This window comes from Lampetra planeri, chromosome 40 (genome assembly GCF_965212315.1).
Source record: "Lampetra planeri chromosome 40, kcLamPlan1.2.h2, whole genome shotgun sequence".
Lineage (NCBI taxonomy): Eukaryota > Metazoa > Chordata > Hyperoartia > Petromyzontiformes > Petromyzontidae > Lampetra > Lampetra planeri.
In genome coordinates this window covers 5347983-5366662 of record NC_136146.1, presented here as the reverse complement: position 1 = coordinate 5366662, position 18680 = coordinate 5347983, and the positions used below count along the sequence as shown (strand labels likewise).

The following is an 18680-nucleotide window of genomic DNA, read 5'->3' as shown; positions in this document are numbered from 1 at the left end:
ACATCGTGGGCGGGGCTTTAAGTTGAGGGGGCGAGGCCGTCCGCTGGGCGGTGCCTGACGTCACGCCATGGCGGGTCCCGGGTGAGTGATCGCCTCTCGAGTTTGATGGAAGTTGTTGTCGTCGTCGTTGTTGTTGTTAAAGTTCCCCCCCCTCCCTGTCCCCGTGAGCTCGCGTGCGCGGCGCGCGATCGGCCGCGTTCGATCTCCGAGCCTCGCGGTGGCCGCCGAGCCCGGGATTTTCTGCGGGGGTTTCGTGCGGGGCGGTGCGGTGTTGCGGGTAGGCCGCGAGGGGGGCCCCGAGTTTGCCTGGACTCCCTGCGGGGTCGAGGCGCACGGCTGGCAGGCAGAGGGGCAGATGCAGGGCACCCCCTCTCACGGGGAACCCGAGAGCCGAGTGCTGTTCACTCAACTCCGTGACTTCGATCTCCTTCCCGGAATTGTTGGCTGCTGCTGCTGCTGTAGATTTCCACGTGATAATCCACTCTGTTGAGCTGTCATTTGTGGCCAGGCCTGTGTGCTGTACTCGTAACGAATGGGCATGTTTTGTGTTACGTGACAACCCTTATTAATTGGTTGTGTCGGGTGGTGGCGGGTTTAACTCCACATTTACGCGATCTAACCCAAACAACGTCTCTTATGAACATAGAAAGTAGTTTTTAACCACTCCTCCTCCCTGACCCGGCTCTTCCTCCTGAGCCCCACTCTCAAGTATAAACATTTACATAACGCCTTATTCCAAGATGCTTTCCAGCAATTAAAACATTGTACATACGATGAGAGTGGTTGAGATAAAGAGTGGGGTTATTAAAAGTGGTGGTGTCGAACGTGCCAAATTATTACTATTTCAGCGCAACATTTATAATTGTTATTTGCGAAAAACATTTCCAATTGTAATTTACAATTACAAATGTTGTGTAGTGGTGCTCTCTAATACACCGGTGTGCTGAAGTAGTCGTACATTGCACGTTCTGTTCACGTGACAAACTCCACACATTTACTTTTTCGGGTGGAGGTTGGTATACGACATTTATCATGAAAAAGATCGATTTCGTACATTTGGTATATGCACCATTGTTATAATGCAATGCTGTTACGAAGGAGTGATGTTTCACAACCCCTAGTAGTTTCATCGTTGGGCACGATATGGCGATGTGAAATTGTAGCTTCGTATTTTCGATGTCCTGCTCGTTTTGAATTACTTAACGGGAAGTGTTAACATCCACTGCCAAGCAGACGGGGCACGTATTTGTGGGTTCATATACCGGCAGTAATTACCAGGGCGGCCAGCATGATGCACACCTTTGCAACAAGCGGCAAACTCGCTACCACTGGGCCGTGTCATCATCGCCCCTGCTGTTGGGCACTTAGTGAGAAATTGCTATTGAAGCCAGCGAGATGCCCCTTCACGCATTGCGAGCAGGTAAAAGTGGTCAGTGGACCCTATTAAAACTCGAATTGTGTAACGGTGGCAAAACCCAACTGCATCTCAAGAGGATGTACAGAAACAGTGGGCTCATTTAGCTCATAGAGGCAGTCGTATGTGGTAGAAGCAGGGCAATGTTTGAGCCTGGGCTTGAATGGGGGCTGGGAGTCGACAGCACGGACGACTGAGGAAATAAGTTCTAGACTTTTGGTGCAGCAGAGTAGAATGAGCGACCTTCGACTGAGTGAAAGTTGGCTGGGTGCTCCGATCGAAAGCCTTGGATTTGGATAGTTCGTGGAGGGGGGTAGAGCGACATGAGAAGGGAGAGGCATACAGGGCGAGGCCATGGAAGATCTTGAAGATTGGATCGGGAGCCGGTGGAGAGATTGTGGGATTGGGGAGATGTGGTCACGTTTACTGTGCAGCTGAAATGTCTGCAGTGACGATGTGGGGAAGTGAGGGGTGTGGGGAGGCTGTAGAGGAGAGAGTTGCTGTCACCTGGTCAATGTCTGGTATCGGTATTGAGCAGCATAATCATTTGAAAGCAGCCACAATTCTTTACAAGGATTTAAGGAGTTGGGCCCCCTCTCTCGCTATACCGTAACCCTCAATGCTTCTTGTCACCCTAGTCCTGACACTAACCTTATCCCCACCTTTAACCTTAATCTTAACTCTCAGCTTAACCCTCTTGCTAGCCCTGCTCATAACATTAACCGAATCGCTGGCCCTTACCTGAATATTACCCATAGGCCTGTTCTACCCATGGCCCTAACTTAATCCTGGCCATGAAACTGACACTAACCCTGGCACCTGACTCGCACCTTCTCTGTGGAGCGTTTCGTCTTAACCAGGCAGCATCACACATGCTCTGCTGTCTCCTGTCGGGATGAGGGGGGGGGGGGGTCTCGTGAGAGAAGCTGTGCCACACTCGTTGCCTTATTAGCCGTGTGGAAGGGACGTCCCACCACTTACACCCCACCCCGAGAGGGGCGGTGGTCGGGTAAATTTGGATCCTACGCCGGGCGAGATTATAAATATCCTCGGGTACCGGTGTCTGTGTGTTGTGGTGTCCGACCATCCCAATGTCTTGAGAACTTGCTGTCGGTGCCACTACACATGGCCTTTCCCGGCGTTTACCATCACTTCTCAATGTTTAGACATTTTTTTAAGCAGATCTCTGTTTTGTCTTTCCACATGTACATTACATATTGTTTAATAACTTCAGCATACTGTATTGGCTTTCCAGACATTGATTGTCAAGCAGAATTTGTTTAATTAAACAAGCAAACTCTGCACTGGTTTGAACTTTTTGGGTATCATCAGCAGTCAGGCGTGTTAAACAAAAGCTTTTGGAATCCCAAATGTTTTTGGGGAACCGGTCTACCGGTTAGCCAGCCGACCAAAACCAGAGTTCTTGGTTTAGACGACAGTCGACCCCGGTGGCACTTGGGTTCAAATTCCACGCCACAGACGGACGGGCTAAAGGACAGACGGATGGAGGAGCTGACGATTGTGGTGGCCGGGAGGGGTCTGTGTGTGGTGCCTGCCCACCCTCGGGGCCGGCTCCGGTTTCATCAGATAAAACGAGCCACTCCGGGTTTTCCCCACCGCAAGCGTGAGTCGCGCGGGCAAAGGTGCGGCCTCATAAAGGCGGCCGCTTGCCGCAGCTCGGTGTAGGGGGTGAGAGAGGTGGGCAGTGGTGGACAGCTATGGCTACCGGTGGGGAGTAGTGGTGAGCATTGGGGAGAGGTGTGGCGGGGCTGTGGTTGTAACGATTGCCATCGTTGTCGTCGTGATGATGGTGGCCGTGCAGGTGGTGTCGCGGGCGGATTAGCTCGATCGCCGGTGCTGTAAAATCTGTTGTCGGACACCTTGTGTCACGTGACTGACGGAGGAAGACGGAGGGTGGGAGGGAAGGATTGGGCGAGTGATAATTACAAATGAGTGAGTGTGGCTTAGTGGGACAGTGTAGAAGTGAGTGAAAACTTGTGAGAGTGAATTCGTGACTGAGTGAATGTGTGGTTGATTGGGTGAGTAAATGAGTAAGCAAATTAATTAATGAAAAAAACATTGAGTGAAATTGCCGAAGGTAGAAAACAAGTCGTGAATGGAGTGAGCGAGTCAGCGTGTGAGTGAATGTGTGATTGGGCGCGTTTGCGGTGGTTGAACGAGAGAGCAACCAGTGAGTCAGTGCTCAAGACATTGAGTGAGTAAATGAGTGGGTAATTCCGTTTAGTGAGTAATTGTGTGACTGAGTAAATTATTGAGTGGGTAAGTATCTTGAGTGTATGGGTGAGTGTGTGTGTGTAATTAAGTGGGTGAGTGTATACGTATAGGTAGTGTAGTGGTTAGCGCGCTGAGGTACGAACTCGGCGATTCCCACTCACGGCCAAAATCAGTCGCGATTATCTGAACGGATCCTGGGCCTCCCCTAGGTCGACTCAGCCTCAAATGAGTACATGGTGCAGTGTGTAAAAACATTGCCACTGGGAAGACAAAGGCGGCTGGGCGTGGTGCTGGCCACCCACCCCCTCGTGTGCCATGCTGGCCTTCATAGATACTCGCTAACAGCACTTTCCCCAACAGTCTGCTAAGGCTATGCGGGGGATCTTTCTCTTTGTTTGTGTGTATAATTGAGTGGTAGGTCAGTTTTCAGCGCACTGCGCAATGAACTCTGCGAATCAAGTTCGGTTCCTGCTCATGGCCAACATCGATGACAAATATCTGAACTGGTCGACTTGGCCTTAAATAAGTACCTGAGGAGGGAAAGACGGCTGTGTGTGATACTGGCCACCCACCCACTTGTATGTCCTGTCGGCTTTCATAGGTACTCGCTAACAGCACTTGCCCTAAACATCTGTTCAAGGCTATATGAGGATCTTTGCCTTTGTTCTGCAGGGCTGTGCTGACCGACTGAGGCCCATCCTGCACCCCCTCCTCATGGAGGCAGCTCGTAACGGGGGCTGCGTAACGCAGTCCCCCCCGCCCCCCCGAACCCCGCATGCCCCCTCGCCCTCCTCCCCCTCCCGCTCCCAGCATGCACCAGGAGGACCCAGCAGCCCTTCCCAGAATGCACAGCAGCAGGGCGACACGCCTGGCCTGCTGCGCGTGTCTCTGCCCAACAAACAGCGCACCGTGGTGAGTGACCCACGCCGGTGACATAGTGGGGTGGTGATGTGATAACATGGTGAGATGGTAAATTGTTGAGGTGCTGAGCTGGTGAGGGAGTGGCCTGATGAGGTGGTAACGTGGTGAAGTGGTGTCTTGGTGAGATGATAACATGTTGAGGAGGTAACGTGGTGGCGGAGTTGTGGTGGTAGCATAAAGGTTAGCGGACTGTCCTACGAACCCAGCAACCTGAGTCTGATTCCTGCATATCTGAGCCGGTCCTGGGCCTCCCCTGGGTAGACTTAGCCTCAAATGAGTATCTAGTGTGGTGTGTAAACATCACCCCTGGGAAGACAAATGCGGCCGGGCGTGGTGATGGTCACACCACGCCCTCATGTGCAGTGCCAGCCTTTATAGTTGCTCGCTGATGGCACTTGCTCCAGCAGTCTGTTGAAGCTACACGGGGGGACTTTTGTGCGTGCGTGCAGGTGCACGTACGGGGTGGCTCCTCGGTGAGGGAGAGCCTGAACAAGGCCCTTGCTATCCGCGGCCTCATCCCCGACTACTGCAATGTCTTCACAGTGCGCGACGGGTATGCCGCCGCCCGGTTCCGGTGCATACACGCCGTCTCACCGCGACTGGCACAGCACGCCACTGGAACTTACATCGCGCGCCGGGTGTGATGTGACGTGGCGTGTGATGCGGGATAATGACGCGGCGTGTGATGCAGTGTGTGACGTGGTGTGTTACGTGGGGTGTGACGAGGGTTGTGTGATGTGCGACGCGGGGTGTGACGGGCAGCATGAGGTCGGCTCTCAGCTGGGACGTGGACATGGCGAGCGTTGGCACCGAGGAGCTCCAGGTGGAGCTGAAGGACAACGTCACGGTCACCACCCACAACTTCGTACGCAGCTCACCAATCGCCACCATGCTCACCTCGCATCACTTGCCGCCATTCAACACGAACCCCAAAGCATCACACCAAGCGCAACTTGGTATGCAGCGCAACTTGGTATGCAGCGCAACTTGGTATGCAGCGCAACTTGGTATGCAGCGCAACTTGGTATGCAGCGCAACTTGGTATGCAGCGCAACTTGGTATGCAGCGCAACTTGGTATGCAGCGCAACTTGGTATGCAGCGCAACTTGGTAGCAGCGCAACTTGGTATTCAGCTCACCTCATTTCACCGTCCGCCACCCCCATCTCCCATGCCCCGCCTCTATGTACGCCCCGCCCCCCCATCTCCTACTCCCCGCCCCCCCATCTCCTACGCCCCGCATCCCACCTCCCGCTTCCCGCCCCCCAGGTGCGCAAGACGTTCTTCCGGCTGGCGTTCTGTGACTTCTGCCTGAAGCTCATGTTCCAGGGCTTCCGCTGCCAGACATGCGGCTACAAGTTCCACCAGCGCTGCAGCACCGAGGTGCCCGTCATGTGCATCAACGTGAACCGCCTGCGGTAAGGGCAGCGCACGCACTCGCACTGCGAACAAGCCACCCCCACACACTCACCGATAATTAGCCACACGCCACTAACGAGCCACACACCACTAACGAGCCGTGCTCATGTGACCCGCCACTAACGAGCCAAAAGTACACGTGCTACGAACCCGACAACCCAAGTTTGATTCCCGCTGTCGGCCAACATCGGTGACGAATATCTGAAGCAGTCCTCCATTTTCCCTCATGCCTGGGCCTCCGTTAGGCTAATTCGTCCTTAAATGAGTGCCTTGATGCGTTGTGGACACATCTCCACTGGGGAGACAAAGGTGGATGGGCGTGATGGTAGCCAAACCAACCCCTTCTCATGCGCCCTGTTCGCTTTCATAGGTGCTGACGGCACTTGCCCCATCAGTCTGTTAAAGGCTACACGGGGATCTTTATCGTTGTACAGGCTCACCGAGTGTTACACCCCGAGTCTCGTCCGCCAGGAGGGCCACACCTTCCATTTCGCCACCTTCTCTGGTCCCCCCCACTCTGCTGTGCTGCCCACCACCTCCAGGTATCCACAGGCAGAATCCACACAATGCCCCCCCCCCCCGCCCTTCACTCGCCTGCGTGTGTGTGCCTTTGTGTGTGCGTGTGGTTGTACCTGTGTGTGTGCGTGTGGTTGTACCTGTGTGTGTGTGTGTGCGTGTGGTTGTACCTGTGTGTGTGTGTGCGTGTGGTTGTACCTGTGTGTGTGTGTGTGTGCGTGTGGTTGTACCTGTGTGTGTGTGTGTGTGCGTGTGGTTGTACCTGTGTGTGTGTGTGTGCGTGTGGTTGTACCTGTGTGTGTGTGTGTGTGCGTGTGGTTGTACCTGTGTGTGTGTGCGTGTGCGTGTGGTTGTACCTGTGTGTGTGTGTGTGCGTGTGGTTGTACCTGTGTGTGTGTGTGTGTGCGTGTGGTTGTACCTGTGTGTGTGTGTGTGTGCGTGTGGTTGTACCTGTGTGTGTGTGTGTGCGTGTGGTTGTACCTGTGTGTGTGTGTGTGTGCGTGTGGTTGTACCTGTGTGTGTGTGTGTGTGCGTGTGGTTGTACCTGTGTGTGTGTGTGTGTGCGTGTGGTTGTACCTGTGTGTGTGTGTGTGTGTGCGTGTGGTTGTACCTGTGTGTGTGTGTGTGTGTGCGTGTGGTTGTACCTGTGTGTGTGTGTGTGTGTGCGTGTGGTTGTACCTGTGTGTGTGTGTGCGTGTGGTTGTACCTGTGTGTGTGTGTGTGTGTGCGTGTGGTTGTACCTGTGTGTGTGTGTGTGTGCGTGTGGTTGTACCTGTGTGTGTGTGTGTGTGTGCGTGTGGTTGTACCTGTGTGTGTGTGTGTGTGTGTGTGCGTGTGGTTGTACCTGTGTGTGTGTGTGTGTGTGCGTGTGGTTGTACCTGTGTGTGTGTGTGTGTGTGCGTGTGGTTGTACCTGTGTGTGTGTGTGTGTGAGGAGACCTCCTGCCAGCGAGCCTTCAATACTTCACCTTTGCCTCATAGTGCACCTAGCCTGAAACAAGCGCTGTGGTGACATCACCTCCTCTCCTTCCCAACAACCTGTGTAGACTAGATGGGAGATCTTTGTCTGTGTGTGCACGTGTGCTTCGCCAGGCGTTTATCCACGCAAACCTTCCAGTTCCCATCCATCGGAGGAGATCACGGAGGTCAGCTGACCCAGCGAGATCGAGCGAGTTCCACCCCCAACATCAACTCGAGCGTCATAGGCAACGTCGATGTGGGCTTCATAGAGGTGCTGGCCCACCCACCCACATCATCACCGACTCCTCCTCTGGCCCACCCGTTTATCCATTCACCCGCTATTCTGCTCTCCGACCTACCCAAACAGTCACCCCCTCCTTCTCTTACCCACCCTCCCTCCCACTCACCCACAACTCACATCTCCTGTGGCCCACCCGCTCACCCACCCGCTCGTTGATCGATCCACCGACCCACACGCTCACCCACCTCCATATTCTCCCACACGCTCACCCATCCACTCACACACCGTCTGCGTGTTCCCTGTTCTCCCTAGTCCTTCGTGCAAACCCAGCAGCAGCAGCAACAACCCTCTGCTGACGTGGGTGAGTCCAACACTCACAACAACCACCCTCCCCAACGTTTCAGCAGTGTGATGCGACCCGTCTGCCGACCCCCTCCCATCACCATTTTGCATGCCTCACCTTACACTCCCCCCCCACCCTCTCCACACATCTCTCATCTCACGTGTTGGCGCGGCTCCAGTGTCGAGTGTGGAAGTGGTGGAGGACACTACCGAAACCAGGGCCGGGACATCCAGTCGACTGCACCGCTCACCCGCCATCCGCCGGCCCTCAGACGAAAAGAACCGCCTGGTACACACGTGTGGCGGCACGTACACGCGTGGCACCACACACACGCGGTGCGGTGCGTGTGACGGCACGCACAGCTGCGTACACGTGCACGAGTGGTGGCACGCAGGTATTCCTTATGCCTTCTCATGTGTTCCTTGTGCCCCCTACCCGTGTGCCCCGGTGTGTGTCATTGTCTCCCCGCGTGTCTCCCCGCGTGTCTCCCCGCGTGTCTCCCCGCGTGTCTCCCCGCGTGTCTCCCCGCGTGTCTCCCCGCGTGTCTCCCCGCGTGTCTCCCCGCGTGTCTCCCCGCGTGTCTCCCCGCGTGTCTCCCCGCGTGTCTCCCCGCGTGTCTCCCCGCGTGTCTCCCCGCGTGTCTCCCCGCGTGTCTCCCCGCGTGTCTCCCCGCGTGTCTCCCCGCGTGTCTCCCCCCGTGTCTCCCCCCGTGTCTCCCCCCGTGTCTCCCCCCGTGTCTCCCCCCACGTCCACGCGCTCTCTAGTTCCGTGGCCGGGACTCGTGCTACTACTGGGAAATTCGGGAGGAGGAGATCTCCCTCCTGAACATGGTCGGTTCGGGCTCCTTCGGGACCGTATACAAGGGCAAGTGGCACGGTGAGGTGGGGGAAAGGGTGGTGGGGGAATTTGAGAGGGAGTGGAGGGGAGAGAGGGATGGAGGTTAAAGGGTGGGAAGTGAGAGAGGAGAGGGAGGGAGGCAAGTCGAGTGGATGGAATTATTGTTCAGTTAGATTACACATGGCAGCAACCATCGCCTCCTACTCGCAGACTCCTGCCCACTTACAGGCCAAGTGTTGAATGGCCTTGTGCCACATAGGAACAGTTGCTATGAGAGGTGCCCTTGCAAATGTGTCGAGATGAGATGCGATGCAAGTCGTTCATCGCGTGTAAAGTCCTCCGAGACGCCCTCCTGACGTGAAGGAGGAGGCTACAGAGGTGGAGAGAGGTGGAATGAGCGGAGAGAGCGAGAGAGAGTTGTCGGAGAGCCGGAGGCTGTGTTCTGTGGAGCGGTGATGTTGGGTGAATGTTCCCTCTGGTGGCGGTGCTGGTTGTTGTATCGGGTGACTTGCGGCACATCGTGCCTTGAGTGGCGGTGGGGTTTGGTGGCTGGTGTGTGCCGGCGGTGTGCAGCAGCAGCTGCTCACAAATCCACGACTAGCATCAGGAGCCTGAATCATAGTAATAAGTGGCATCGCGGCGCGAGCCAATCGATGGGTTACCTGCCTAGCAATAGCCACACTGTGCATGTTGTGATACTGCCATGTTGGCCCTCTGTCATGGACGTGTCCTGTCAGTGTCACCGGAGCGCAGTGGTGGTGCTGCGTTTGTGCCGTGCAGGAGACGTGTATGCAAAGGTCCTGAAAGTGATTGTGTGTGTGTGTGACACTGTGTGTGGTGTGTGTGTGTGTGACACTGTGTGTGGTGTGTGTGTGTGTACACTGTGTGTGGTGTGTGTATGTGTACACTGTGTGTATGTGTGTGTGTGTGACACGGCATCATGGCTGTGTGTTATAGTCCCCCTGCCATATTGGTTGCACGTTGTGACACGATTGTGCCGCGGTTGTGCTGCGCAGGAGACGTGGCTGTGAAGATCCTGAAAGTGACCGACCCCACTCCGCAGCAGCTGCAGGCCTTCAAGAACGAGGTGGCTGTGCTCAGGTAGGAGACGGAGCGAGAGAGAGAGGGGGAGAGACATCAGGACCTGAGAATGTGGCCTCATGGTGCACCTCGTCTGGTGATGATGTCAGTGCCAATTAGTGGTGAATGGCGGCTGTTGTTGTTGAGTGTTTGAGGGAGTGTGTTGGTGTGGCCTACAGTGTGGAGAGGGTGAGCGAGTGGGTGAGTCGTTGTTGTGATCTGCAGTGTGGTGGTTAAACACAGTGTGATGGATGAGACGAAACAATCGGTGCCTGGTCCCGACCGAATACTCAACACGGGTGGAGTGAATCAGTGAGTGACCTTCACGGGCATGGTAACCACGGTAATAGTAGCGACAGCAGCGTGACAAGGAGGCGACTGACTGCCGGTGAGTGAGCAGGTGGCTGAATTGAATCTGTGAGCGTGCCGGAACATCAGTTAATGTGGTAGCTCTTCTCAAAACCACGTCGAGGCCTGCTGCTCCACTCGCGCACCTCGTGCGCCTCCGCCCTTCCCCGCCGCCCCTCTCCCCTGCCTCTCCCTCGCCGCCCCTTTCCCCCGCCGCCCCCGCACCCCGCAGGAAGACGCGGCACGTGAACGTGGTGCTGTTCATGGGATATCTGACGAAGCCCCGCCTCGCCATCGTCACGCAGTGGTGCGAGGGCTCCAGCCTCTACCGCCATCTGCACGTCAACGAGAGCAAGTTCGAGGTGTTCCAGCTCATCGACATCGCCCGCCAGACGGCGCAAGGCATGGAGTGAGTGCGACGCCGTCACCGCCACCGTCCGTTTGGCGGCGGGGGTTGGCAACATCACCCCTTACTGTGAACGCTTGGCAAGACCCTCCTGATAAACTATAAACTAAACTATTTTTTTATTTTACCAGGTAAGACCCAGAGAGTCTTGAGGCTCAGCGTGGCTTTCCTGGGTAAACGAGATGAATCATTTGCACCGCCATCACCACCGTTGGTACAATTCTTGAGAATAGGTTTTCCCCATTTTTATGGCAACAAAACAGGTGTTAAGATGTTAAAACACCAAACTGAAACCTTTTTACAAGGAATCATGTCTGCATTAACCACAATACTTGTGGTCAGAATGCAAACAAAAAACATACTCTGATAGTATTTGCATTGTCTTTGAAACTGATTTGTCCACACCAGAGACAGCTTTCTTTCGAGCCTAGTCTCAAACGGTGTGAGAACAGACAATGGTAGTAGGTTTTTACCCTTTTAAACTGGTACAAAACTGACACCTTTATTCAAGGCATCATGTTTGCAATAACCACAACACAAGTAGTCAAAAAACCAAACAAAAAGAAGCAACTCTGATAATGATAATAATATGCACTGTCCTTGAAGTTGATTGGTCCACACCTGAGACGGCTTTCTTTAGAGCCTAGTCCCCATTGGTGTTGGACCGGATGACAAAGACAATGCATATACTATCAGAGTGTTTTTTGTTTGCATTCTGACCACAAGTATTGTGGTTAATGCGCACATGATTACTGGTGTTTTAACATCTTAACACCTGTTTTGTTGCCAGAATAAAGGGGAAAACCTATTCTCTAAATTTGGTACTAGCAAAGGAGGTCCCATGGTATAATTCTTGTTTTATTTTCTCAGTTACCTCCACGCGAAAAACATCATCCACCGTGACCTCAAATCCAACAGTATCCTCACTGCCAGCTGGCGCTGCCGGGGCGGGCTTTGCAAGGTATGTTGCGTACGTTTGGGTATGTGCACGCACGTGTCTGTCCGTGTACCATTGGGTATGTGCACGCACGTGTCTGTCCGTCTCTTTACGATTGGCACTACGCGACAAACCCGGCGACCAACATCGGTGACGATTATCTCAACCAGTCATGGGCCTCCCCTAGGTCGACTCGGCCTTAAAAGGTGTACTTTGTGCAGTCTGTAAACAATAGGATTGGGGATAACATGGCGGCCCCCCTCTAATGAACCGCCCCTTGAACGAGACCCTTCTGAGGCCGTCCCCCTTAACGAGCCGGCGCAGACATCTTCCTGCACGAGGGCCTCACGGTGAAGATCGGCGACTTTGGGCTCGCCACCGTCAAGTCGCGCTGGAGCGGAGCTCAGCAAGTCGAGAACCTGTCCGGCTCCATCCTGTGGATGGTGAGCGCGTGGTGTGTGTGGGGGGGTGTGGTCTGTGTGTACCAGGCTGTGGTGGTGTGATGAGTGTGGTGCGTGGCACAGGTGTCGCATCTCCCAGTCATCTGTCATTTCTACAGTGGTACCTCAGGATACGTCGTTAATTCGTTCCAGAAAGGGTAGGACTTCTACCGAAAATGACGAATACCAAACGAATGTTTCCCATAAGAAATAAAGGAAAAGGAAATAATCCGTTCCAAAGGAAAATAAATGATATTTTATATGGCATATTATGCATTAATGGGGTTGTATAAAATTATTTAGACACTACTTATTACTAAAATGCCATACATAAATTAAAATAAATGCATAAATAAATTAAAATAAATGCATAAATAAATTAAAATAAATGCATAAATAAATTAAAATAAATGCATAAATAAATTAAAATAAATGGAAATGAGAATAATATTAATAACAATTTGTCTTCTTGCTCCAATGTCCGTGATCTTTGTTTTGATATAAATTTCACCCCCTTTGCAACGTTAGCTGATTTGATGGCTTATTTTTTTTTCACAATCGTCGAAATTGTTGTTCTCGGCATACGGTATGCCACCGCAACATCAGTGACGCGCATGCCGCTTTCATACTTTTCTATGATCTCTTTTTTTCTACGTCAATAGTGATCCTAACCATTTTCTTTGTAGCTTGGCTTTTGTCACTAACCTTCTTAGGGCCCATCTTGAATGAATTAGCAAAAAATTCACGTTAAAATGACAGAAAAACACGTGAAAATTCACAGTTATTATAGCAATGGTTGTGCACCGAACGAGATCTTCAGGCAGACTGAGGAGCGGCGCTTTGTTTCAGTCGTGAACGGGGTCTACGCGGGTACGCGGTGACTCATCCCGACCCATACAAGTTCTAGCAAGCGCATCGTATCCCAAGATGTTTTTTTCTCGTCAAAACACGACATGTACCAAATTCGACATATTCCAAAGCGGTCGTATACCGAGGTATGACTGTACTGGGATCTTTCCTGTAGGCCCCACCCCCTGTCCTGTGGCCCCACCCCCTGTCCTGTAGACACACCCCCGTCATGTAGCCCCACCCCCTGTCCTGTAGACACACCCCCTGTCCTGTAGCCCCACCCCCATCATGTAGCCCCACCCCCCCTTGGCAGTGTGTGTGATGTCTAACGCGTGCCGTGTGTATGTTGTGCGCCCATGTGTGGAGGCCCCAGAGGTGGTCCGCATGCAGGACACGAACCCGTACACGTTCAAGTCGGACGTCTACGCATTCGGCATCGTGCTCTACGAGCTCATGGCCAAGGAGCTGCCCTACGCGCACATCGGCTCCCGAGACCAGGTCATATGCAAGCACGCGCACACACGCGTGCACACGCGCACACGCGCACACATGCACATCGGCTCCTGAGACCAGGTCACACGCACACACGCACATACCCACACATCTGTTCCAGAGACCAGGTTCACCACACACCTGCACACCCACACATGAACACAAAGACAAAGATCCCCTGTATAGCCTTAGCAGACTGTAGGGGCAAGTGCTGTTAGCGAGGCCGGCGCGGCACACGAGGGGGTTGGTGGCCAGCACCACGCCAGACCGCCTTTGTCTCCCCAGTTGCGATGTTTACACATTGCAGCAGGTACTAATCTGAGTCGACCTGGGGGAGCCCCAGGACCGATTCAGATAATCGTCCCTGGTGTTGGCCGTGAGAGGGAATCGAACTCGTCGGGGTCATAGTGCAGCGCGCTAACCGCCACACTACCGCTCCTCACGCGTGCACACACGTGCACATGGACACATCTGCCACACGCGCGCAGACACACGCGAACAAGCATCACCCCGCCCGCTGCCCTGTCCCCCCCCCCCACCCCCACCGCAGATCCTGTTCATGGTGGGGCGGGGTTACCTGTCTCCGGACCTGAGCAAGGTTTGTGGGAACTGCCCGAAGGCCATGAGGAGGCTCATGGCCGACTGCCTCAAGAAGCTGCGCGACGAGCGGCCCCTCTTCACACAGGTGAGTGCACGCGCACACACACTCACACACACACACACTCACACACACGCACGCTCACACACACTCACGCACGCTCACACACGCACACTCACACACACTCACACACACTCACACACTCACACACACACACACTCACACACACACGCACACTCACGCACACTCACGCACACTCACACACACACGCACACACACACACACGCACTCACACTCACACACGCACGCACACACGCACGCACGCTCACACTCACGCACGCTCACACACGCACGCGCACGCACGCTCACACTCACGCACGTTCACACACGCACACTCACACACACGCGCACTCACGCACGCTCACACACGCACACTCACGCACGCTCACGCACGCACGCACACACGCACGCTCACGCACGCTGACACGCGCGCGCGCGCACGCACACACAGGTACAACAACCACGCACGCGCGCGCATGCACGCGCGCACAAAGACACAGAACCCCTCCTGTAGCCTTGACAAACTGTTTGGGGCAAGCGGTGTTAGCTAGCACCTTTGAAGGTCAGCACGGCGCACGAAGGGGAGGGTGGCCACCACCACGCCCGACTGCCTTTGCCTCCCCCTTGCTGATGTTTACACGCCGCACCAAGTACTCCTTTGACGCAGAGTCGAGGCCCAGGACCGGTTCAGATAATCGTCACCGTTGCTGGTATCGAACTCGCCGGGTTCGTAGCGCAGCCTGTTTACCACCGCTCCCCACGCACGCACACGCTCGCCCAAGTGCGCGCACACACACACACACACGTACACAGGCGCGCCCGCTCACTCGCGGGTTCCGTCGAGTGCCACGTGCGCCGCTCTTTGCCCTTGCCCCAAATTGGCCGACGCCATTGTGGTCGCCGCCGCTTCCGTGGCGATTCCCTTTTCCCGGCGCCGCAGGTCCTGGCGTCGATCGAGCTGCTGGCGCACGCACTGCCCAAGATCCACCGCAGCGCCTCGGAGCCGTCGCTGCACCGCTCCGGCCTCGACCTCGACGACCTGCGCTCCATGTTCATGCAGCCCACGCGCTTCGGCGCCAAGTGATTGCGCCCCCTCCCGCCCCCCCCCCCCCACTGCGACCGGCGAGGGGCGGGCGCTCCACTCTCCGGCTCCATCGCACTGGAAAGGAAATGGGATGGTCCTACCACCCCCCCCCCCCCAACTGCACACATCGGCAAGTTATGGGCATCCCTTGGCGCACACCGGGGGGGGGAGTGGGGTGGGGGATGGTGTCCGCTGTGAACCACGCTCGCCAGACAGGGGTGGTGCCTCCCCTCCTCTCTCACGAGCCGGAAGATGGCGGCGTTCTGATGGTGCCCGCCTCTACCGCACGCCGGCGAGTGATGCTGCTGCGCCAGCGCCACCACAACGTGAGGGAGCGGTGGCTTGGACGGCACTCGCCCTACGAGAGGAGATGGACGCCATCGTGTGCTGCAAACAGCACGGGGTTGTGCACGTGTGCGAGCGTCTGAGTGTGTGCGTGTGTGTGAGAGTTGGTACAATAAGTAGATGCGGTACGACAGAACGTGGAGCTGATTGGACTTGCCGGTGACGTGCCAGCGGTGTCGAGATCTGCCTCTGTGTAGGAGGAGGCTCGTGAAGGACGCTACTGGGCAGTTGGAGGTGGTTGCCCCCTCGACAAGTTGACACAATCGGGAGCACAGGTGGTGCATCTTCCAGATCTTCTCGGTCAACCTATAATACCTGGGTCTGTCTCGTGACCTCCTGCCAGCAGCAAGCCTTCTCCACGTCACGTGATGGCTTCAAAAGTGCACTTAAGCCTGGCACAAGAGCATGAGGGTGGTGAGCCTGTGGGTATGCTTGTGAAGGCGTGCGAGTCTGAGTGAGCATGTGGGTGAGCGTGTAAAGCGTGTGGTCGTGTGAGTGAGTGCACACCCGTGTATGCACACGATCGCGATGGTGATCGCACGGGTCGCCGCGAGGAGTTGCTGCTTCCATGAACCTATCGCAAACCAATCGGTGAGCTCGCAGGTTCTTCGACAAGAACACGTTTCAGGTCGTGTCCTGATGAAGGCCAGTCAGCCAACCCATCGGTGTCGACCGTTCCTTGTGGGGACTAACAGAAAAAAACCCCATCCATTATGGCGTTGAATCGATCTGTTATTTCATTAATGCGTGCGTGTGTGTCTGCGTGTGAGCAAATAGGTGCTCGCCAACAGCAATTGCCCCTTTGGGTGTATAAGGCTGTGTGTGCATGTGTGTGCTGTCATCTTGGTGGTGGTTTTGCCTTTTGGGTAACGTTTCTCCAGCCTGGTCAGTTTACTTATGCTGCCCTGGGGTCTTACAACACTGAAGCCTTAACCCACCCACCCGTAGCCCCCCCGCCCGCCCGCCCACCTTCCCTGTCTGCCTCCACGAGCGGGCTGGTGGGCGCGGTGGTGGCCACGATGTGCCTTGTTCTCGGGTGACGCTGCCGTTGTGCCTCTGTGAAACCGGCGGCGAGGCCTTGACCGTGGTGCCGGCACGGTTGCGTTAAGAACGCGAATCTACGGGGGGGAAACAATCACTAAACACGAAGGGAAAACCCCTGGCTCCATATGCCTCCTGCTGCTGTTCCTGGCGATGCCGTCTGTACGGCGACGGGGCGGACTCCTGGGGTCCAATCCCCGCCAGCGACCGCGTCGCTCGTGACGGTGAACTACGGCGAGCGGCTGCAGTCGTCGTAGTTGTGGCGTTTGTGGCGAGTCGTTTGGGTAGACGGGAGCCGCGTGGTTGTCACGGTTATCGCTCCGGAGCTTGCAATCCAGAGGTCGCCGCTTCCAATTCGGCTTTGTGGCACGGCGAACAAATCTGAGTGAACAGTGTTACTACGATTCCGGATCTAACAACTGTAATGAGAACAACTCATTGTAGCGCTGACAACTGGACACAGCCGACAGTGGCTCCTGCTGCTCCAATCTAGTCCATGCTGCTGCTCCATGCTGCTGCTCCATGCTGCTGCTCCATGCTGCTGCCCCATGCTGCTGCCACATGCTGCTGCTCCATGCTGCTGCTCCATGCTGCTGCCACATGCTGCTGCCACATGCTGCTGCTCCATGCTGCTGCCACATGCTGCTGCCACATGCTGCTGCCACATGCTGCTGCTGCCACATGCTGCTGCTCCATGCTGCTGCTCCATGCTGCTGCCACATGCTGCTGCCACATGCTGCTGCTCCATGCTGCTGCTCCATGCTGCTGCTCCATGCTGCTGCCACATGCTGCTGCCACATGCCGCTGCCACATGCTGCTGCCCCATGCTGCTGCCCCATGCTGCTGCTCCATGCTGCTGCTGCATTCTGCTCTCTGCTGCCAGTTCCTCCATGCTAGTCCATGCTATTCCATGCTGCTGCCCCATGCTGCTCCACGCTTGTTCATGCTGCTCCATGTGGCTGCTGCTGTTCCCTGCTGCTCTTGCTCGCCCATGCGGAGTTGGGAGCCGCTCGCATGCCCTGCTGGGTCACGTCTTCCTTTTTCTTGCCACATGGCAGTGCGGGCGCCCACGTGACGCCCCGCTGCGCGTCCTCACTGTGAATGGGCACCGGTGGCGACCGGGCGGCACAGCCCTGCCTCGAGGCCTTGTGGAATAAATTAAACATATCACTGTACCCAGCGCGGTGTCCCTTGCAAGGCGCCCTCTCTGTGTCCTGGTGCTCGTTGGAGCCTGTGGTCTGCAAGGCCCTGTGGTGTACTGGGCTGTATCCTGGCCTACAGGACCATGTCCACTGCCCTGTGGTCTGTTGCATGCTTGCGATAGGTCCTGTGGGCCACGTGATTGTGGTGGCTGCTCTACCGGGTGGTTTTGCATGGCAGAGTGGCGTTTTGCATTTGAGATTCTGTGGCTGTGATGTGGAGTTTTTATTTTTTAACACATCGGATGCCATGCTCATTTTCATTCGGAAAAAAAAGCGATGGATAATTAAGTGCGTTTTTATTTCATACTTTTCCACGAAAAGATGTTCGAAAGCAAACGAGGTTCACGAACTGGAAGGTGGTCTGTGTAAACTTTGTACATAGCGGCATGGTGTCTGCATGCGAGTTGTGGTGGTGGTGGTTATCCTTTTATTGGCGTCGCTGCTGCTGTGTTTCTGAAGCGTCTGCGTTTTACCATGAAGCGGCCGCCGTGTTCGCGGTGAAATCTTCGTTTATAGTATTCGTGGTGTGATCCTAACAGTTCCATGTATAGGGTTGGTTTAATAAAAGGGGCTTCTGTGGAGTGTCTTGCCATGGCTTGTGAGACCAGCGGCGGCGGGGTCGGGTGCTTGCCGGCGTCTCAACCCTCGGCCGTGGCAGCTCCTGTGGCGGTCACCGGGCCGGCGCATCAACGTCGACCAGTGTAGGCAAAGTTCGTTCCATCGGAGGCCTTCATCCAGCAGTGGATTACTTGACAAAGGGCTGCTGTGCTATTAATTCGACTACTACAGATCAGGAAGAGGAAGACGCAAAGAATGACGTGTCGAGAGGATGTGAAAACGTCATGGAGCGGAGCCAAAGGGATTACTGCCAACGCCGTCAAATCCTCAACTCGCGCGCCGGCACAGACCAAGCGG

General features: G+C 55.3%; 1 protein-coding gene across 2 annotated transcripts; it reads left to right on the top strand.

The window, feature by feature from the left end:
- Positions 1–119: 119 nt before the first annotated feature.
- LOC144731778 (RAF proto-oncogene serine/threonine-protein kinase-like) lies at positions 120–18346 on the top strand. Of its 2 annotated transcripts, XM_078613004.1 has the most exons (16): positions 126–4561; positions 5020–5123; positions 5333–5435; positions 5838–5986; positions 6422–6529; positions 7595–7733; positions 8016–8064; positions 8225–8334; positions 8811–8922; positions 9900–9984; positions 10544–10720; positions 11588–11634; positions 11979–12097; positions 13310–13441; positions 13986–14120; positions 15034–18346. In XM_078613004.1, exons 1-16 carry the CDS (start codon positions 4295–4297, stop codon positions 15175–15177), a joined length of 1980 nt encoding a protein of 659 aa, XP_078469130.1. In that variant the 5' UTR covers positions 126–4294; the 3' UTR covers positions 15178–18346. The 2 variants fall into 2 exon arrangements, with proteins under 2 accessions (XP_078469131.1, XP_078469130.1); XM_078613005.1 differs by lacking the exon at positions 6422–6529 and having other exon boundaries at positions 120–4561.
- The last annotated feature ends 334 nt before the right edge of the window (positions 18347–18680 follow it).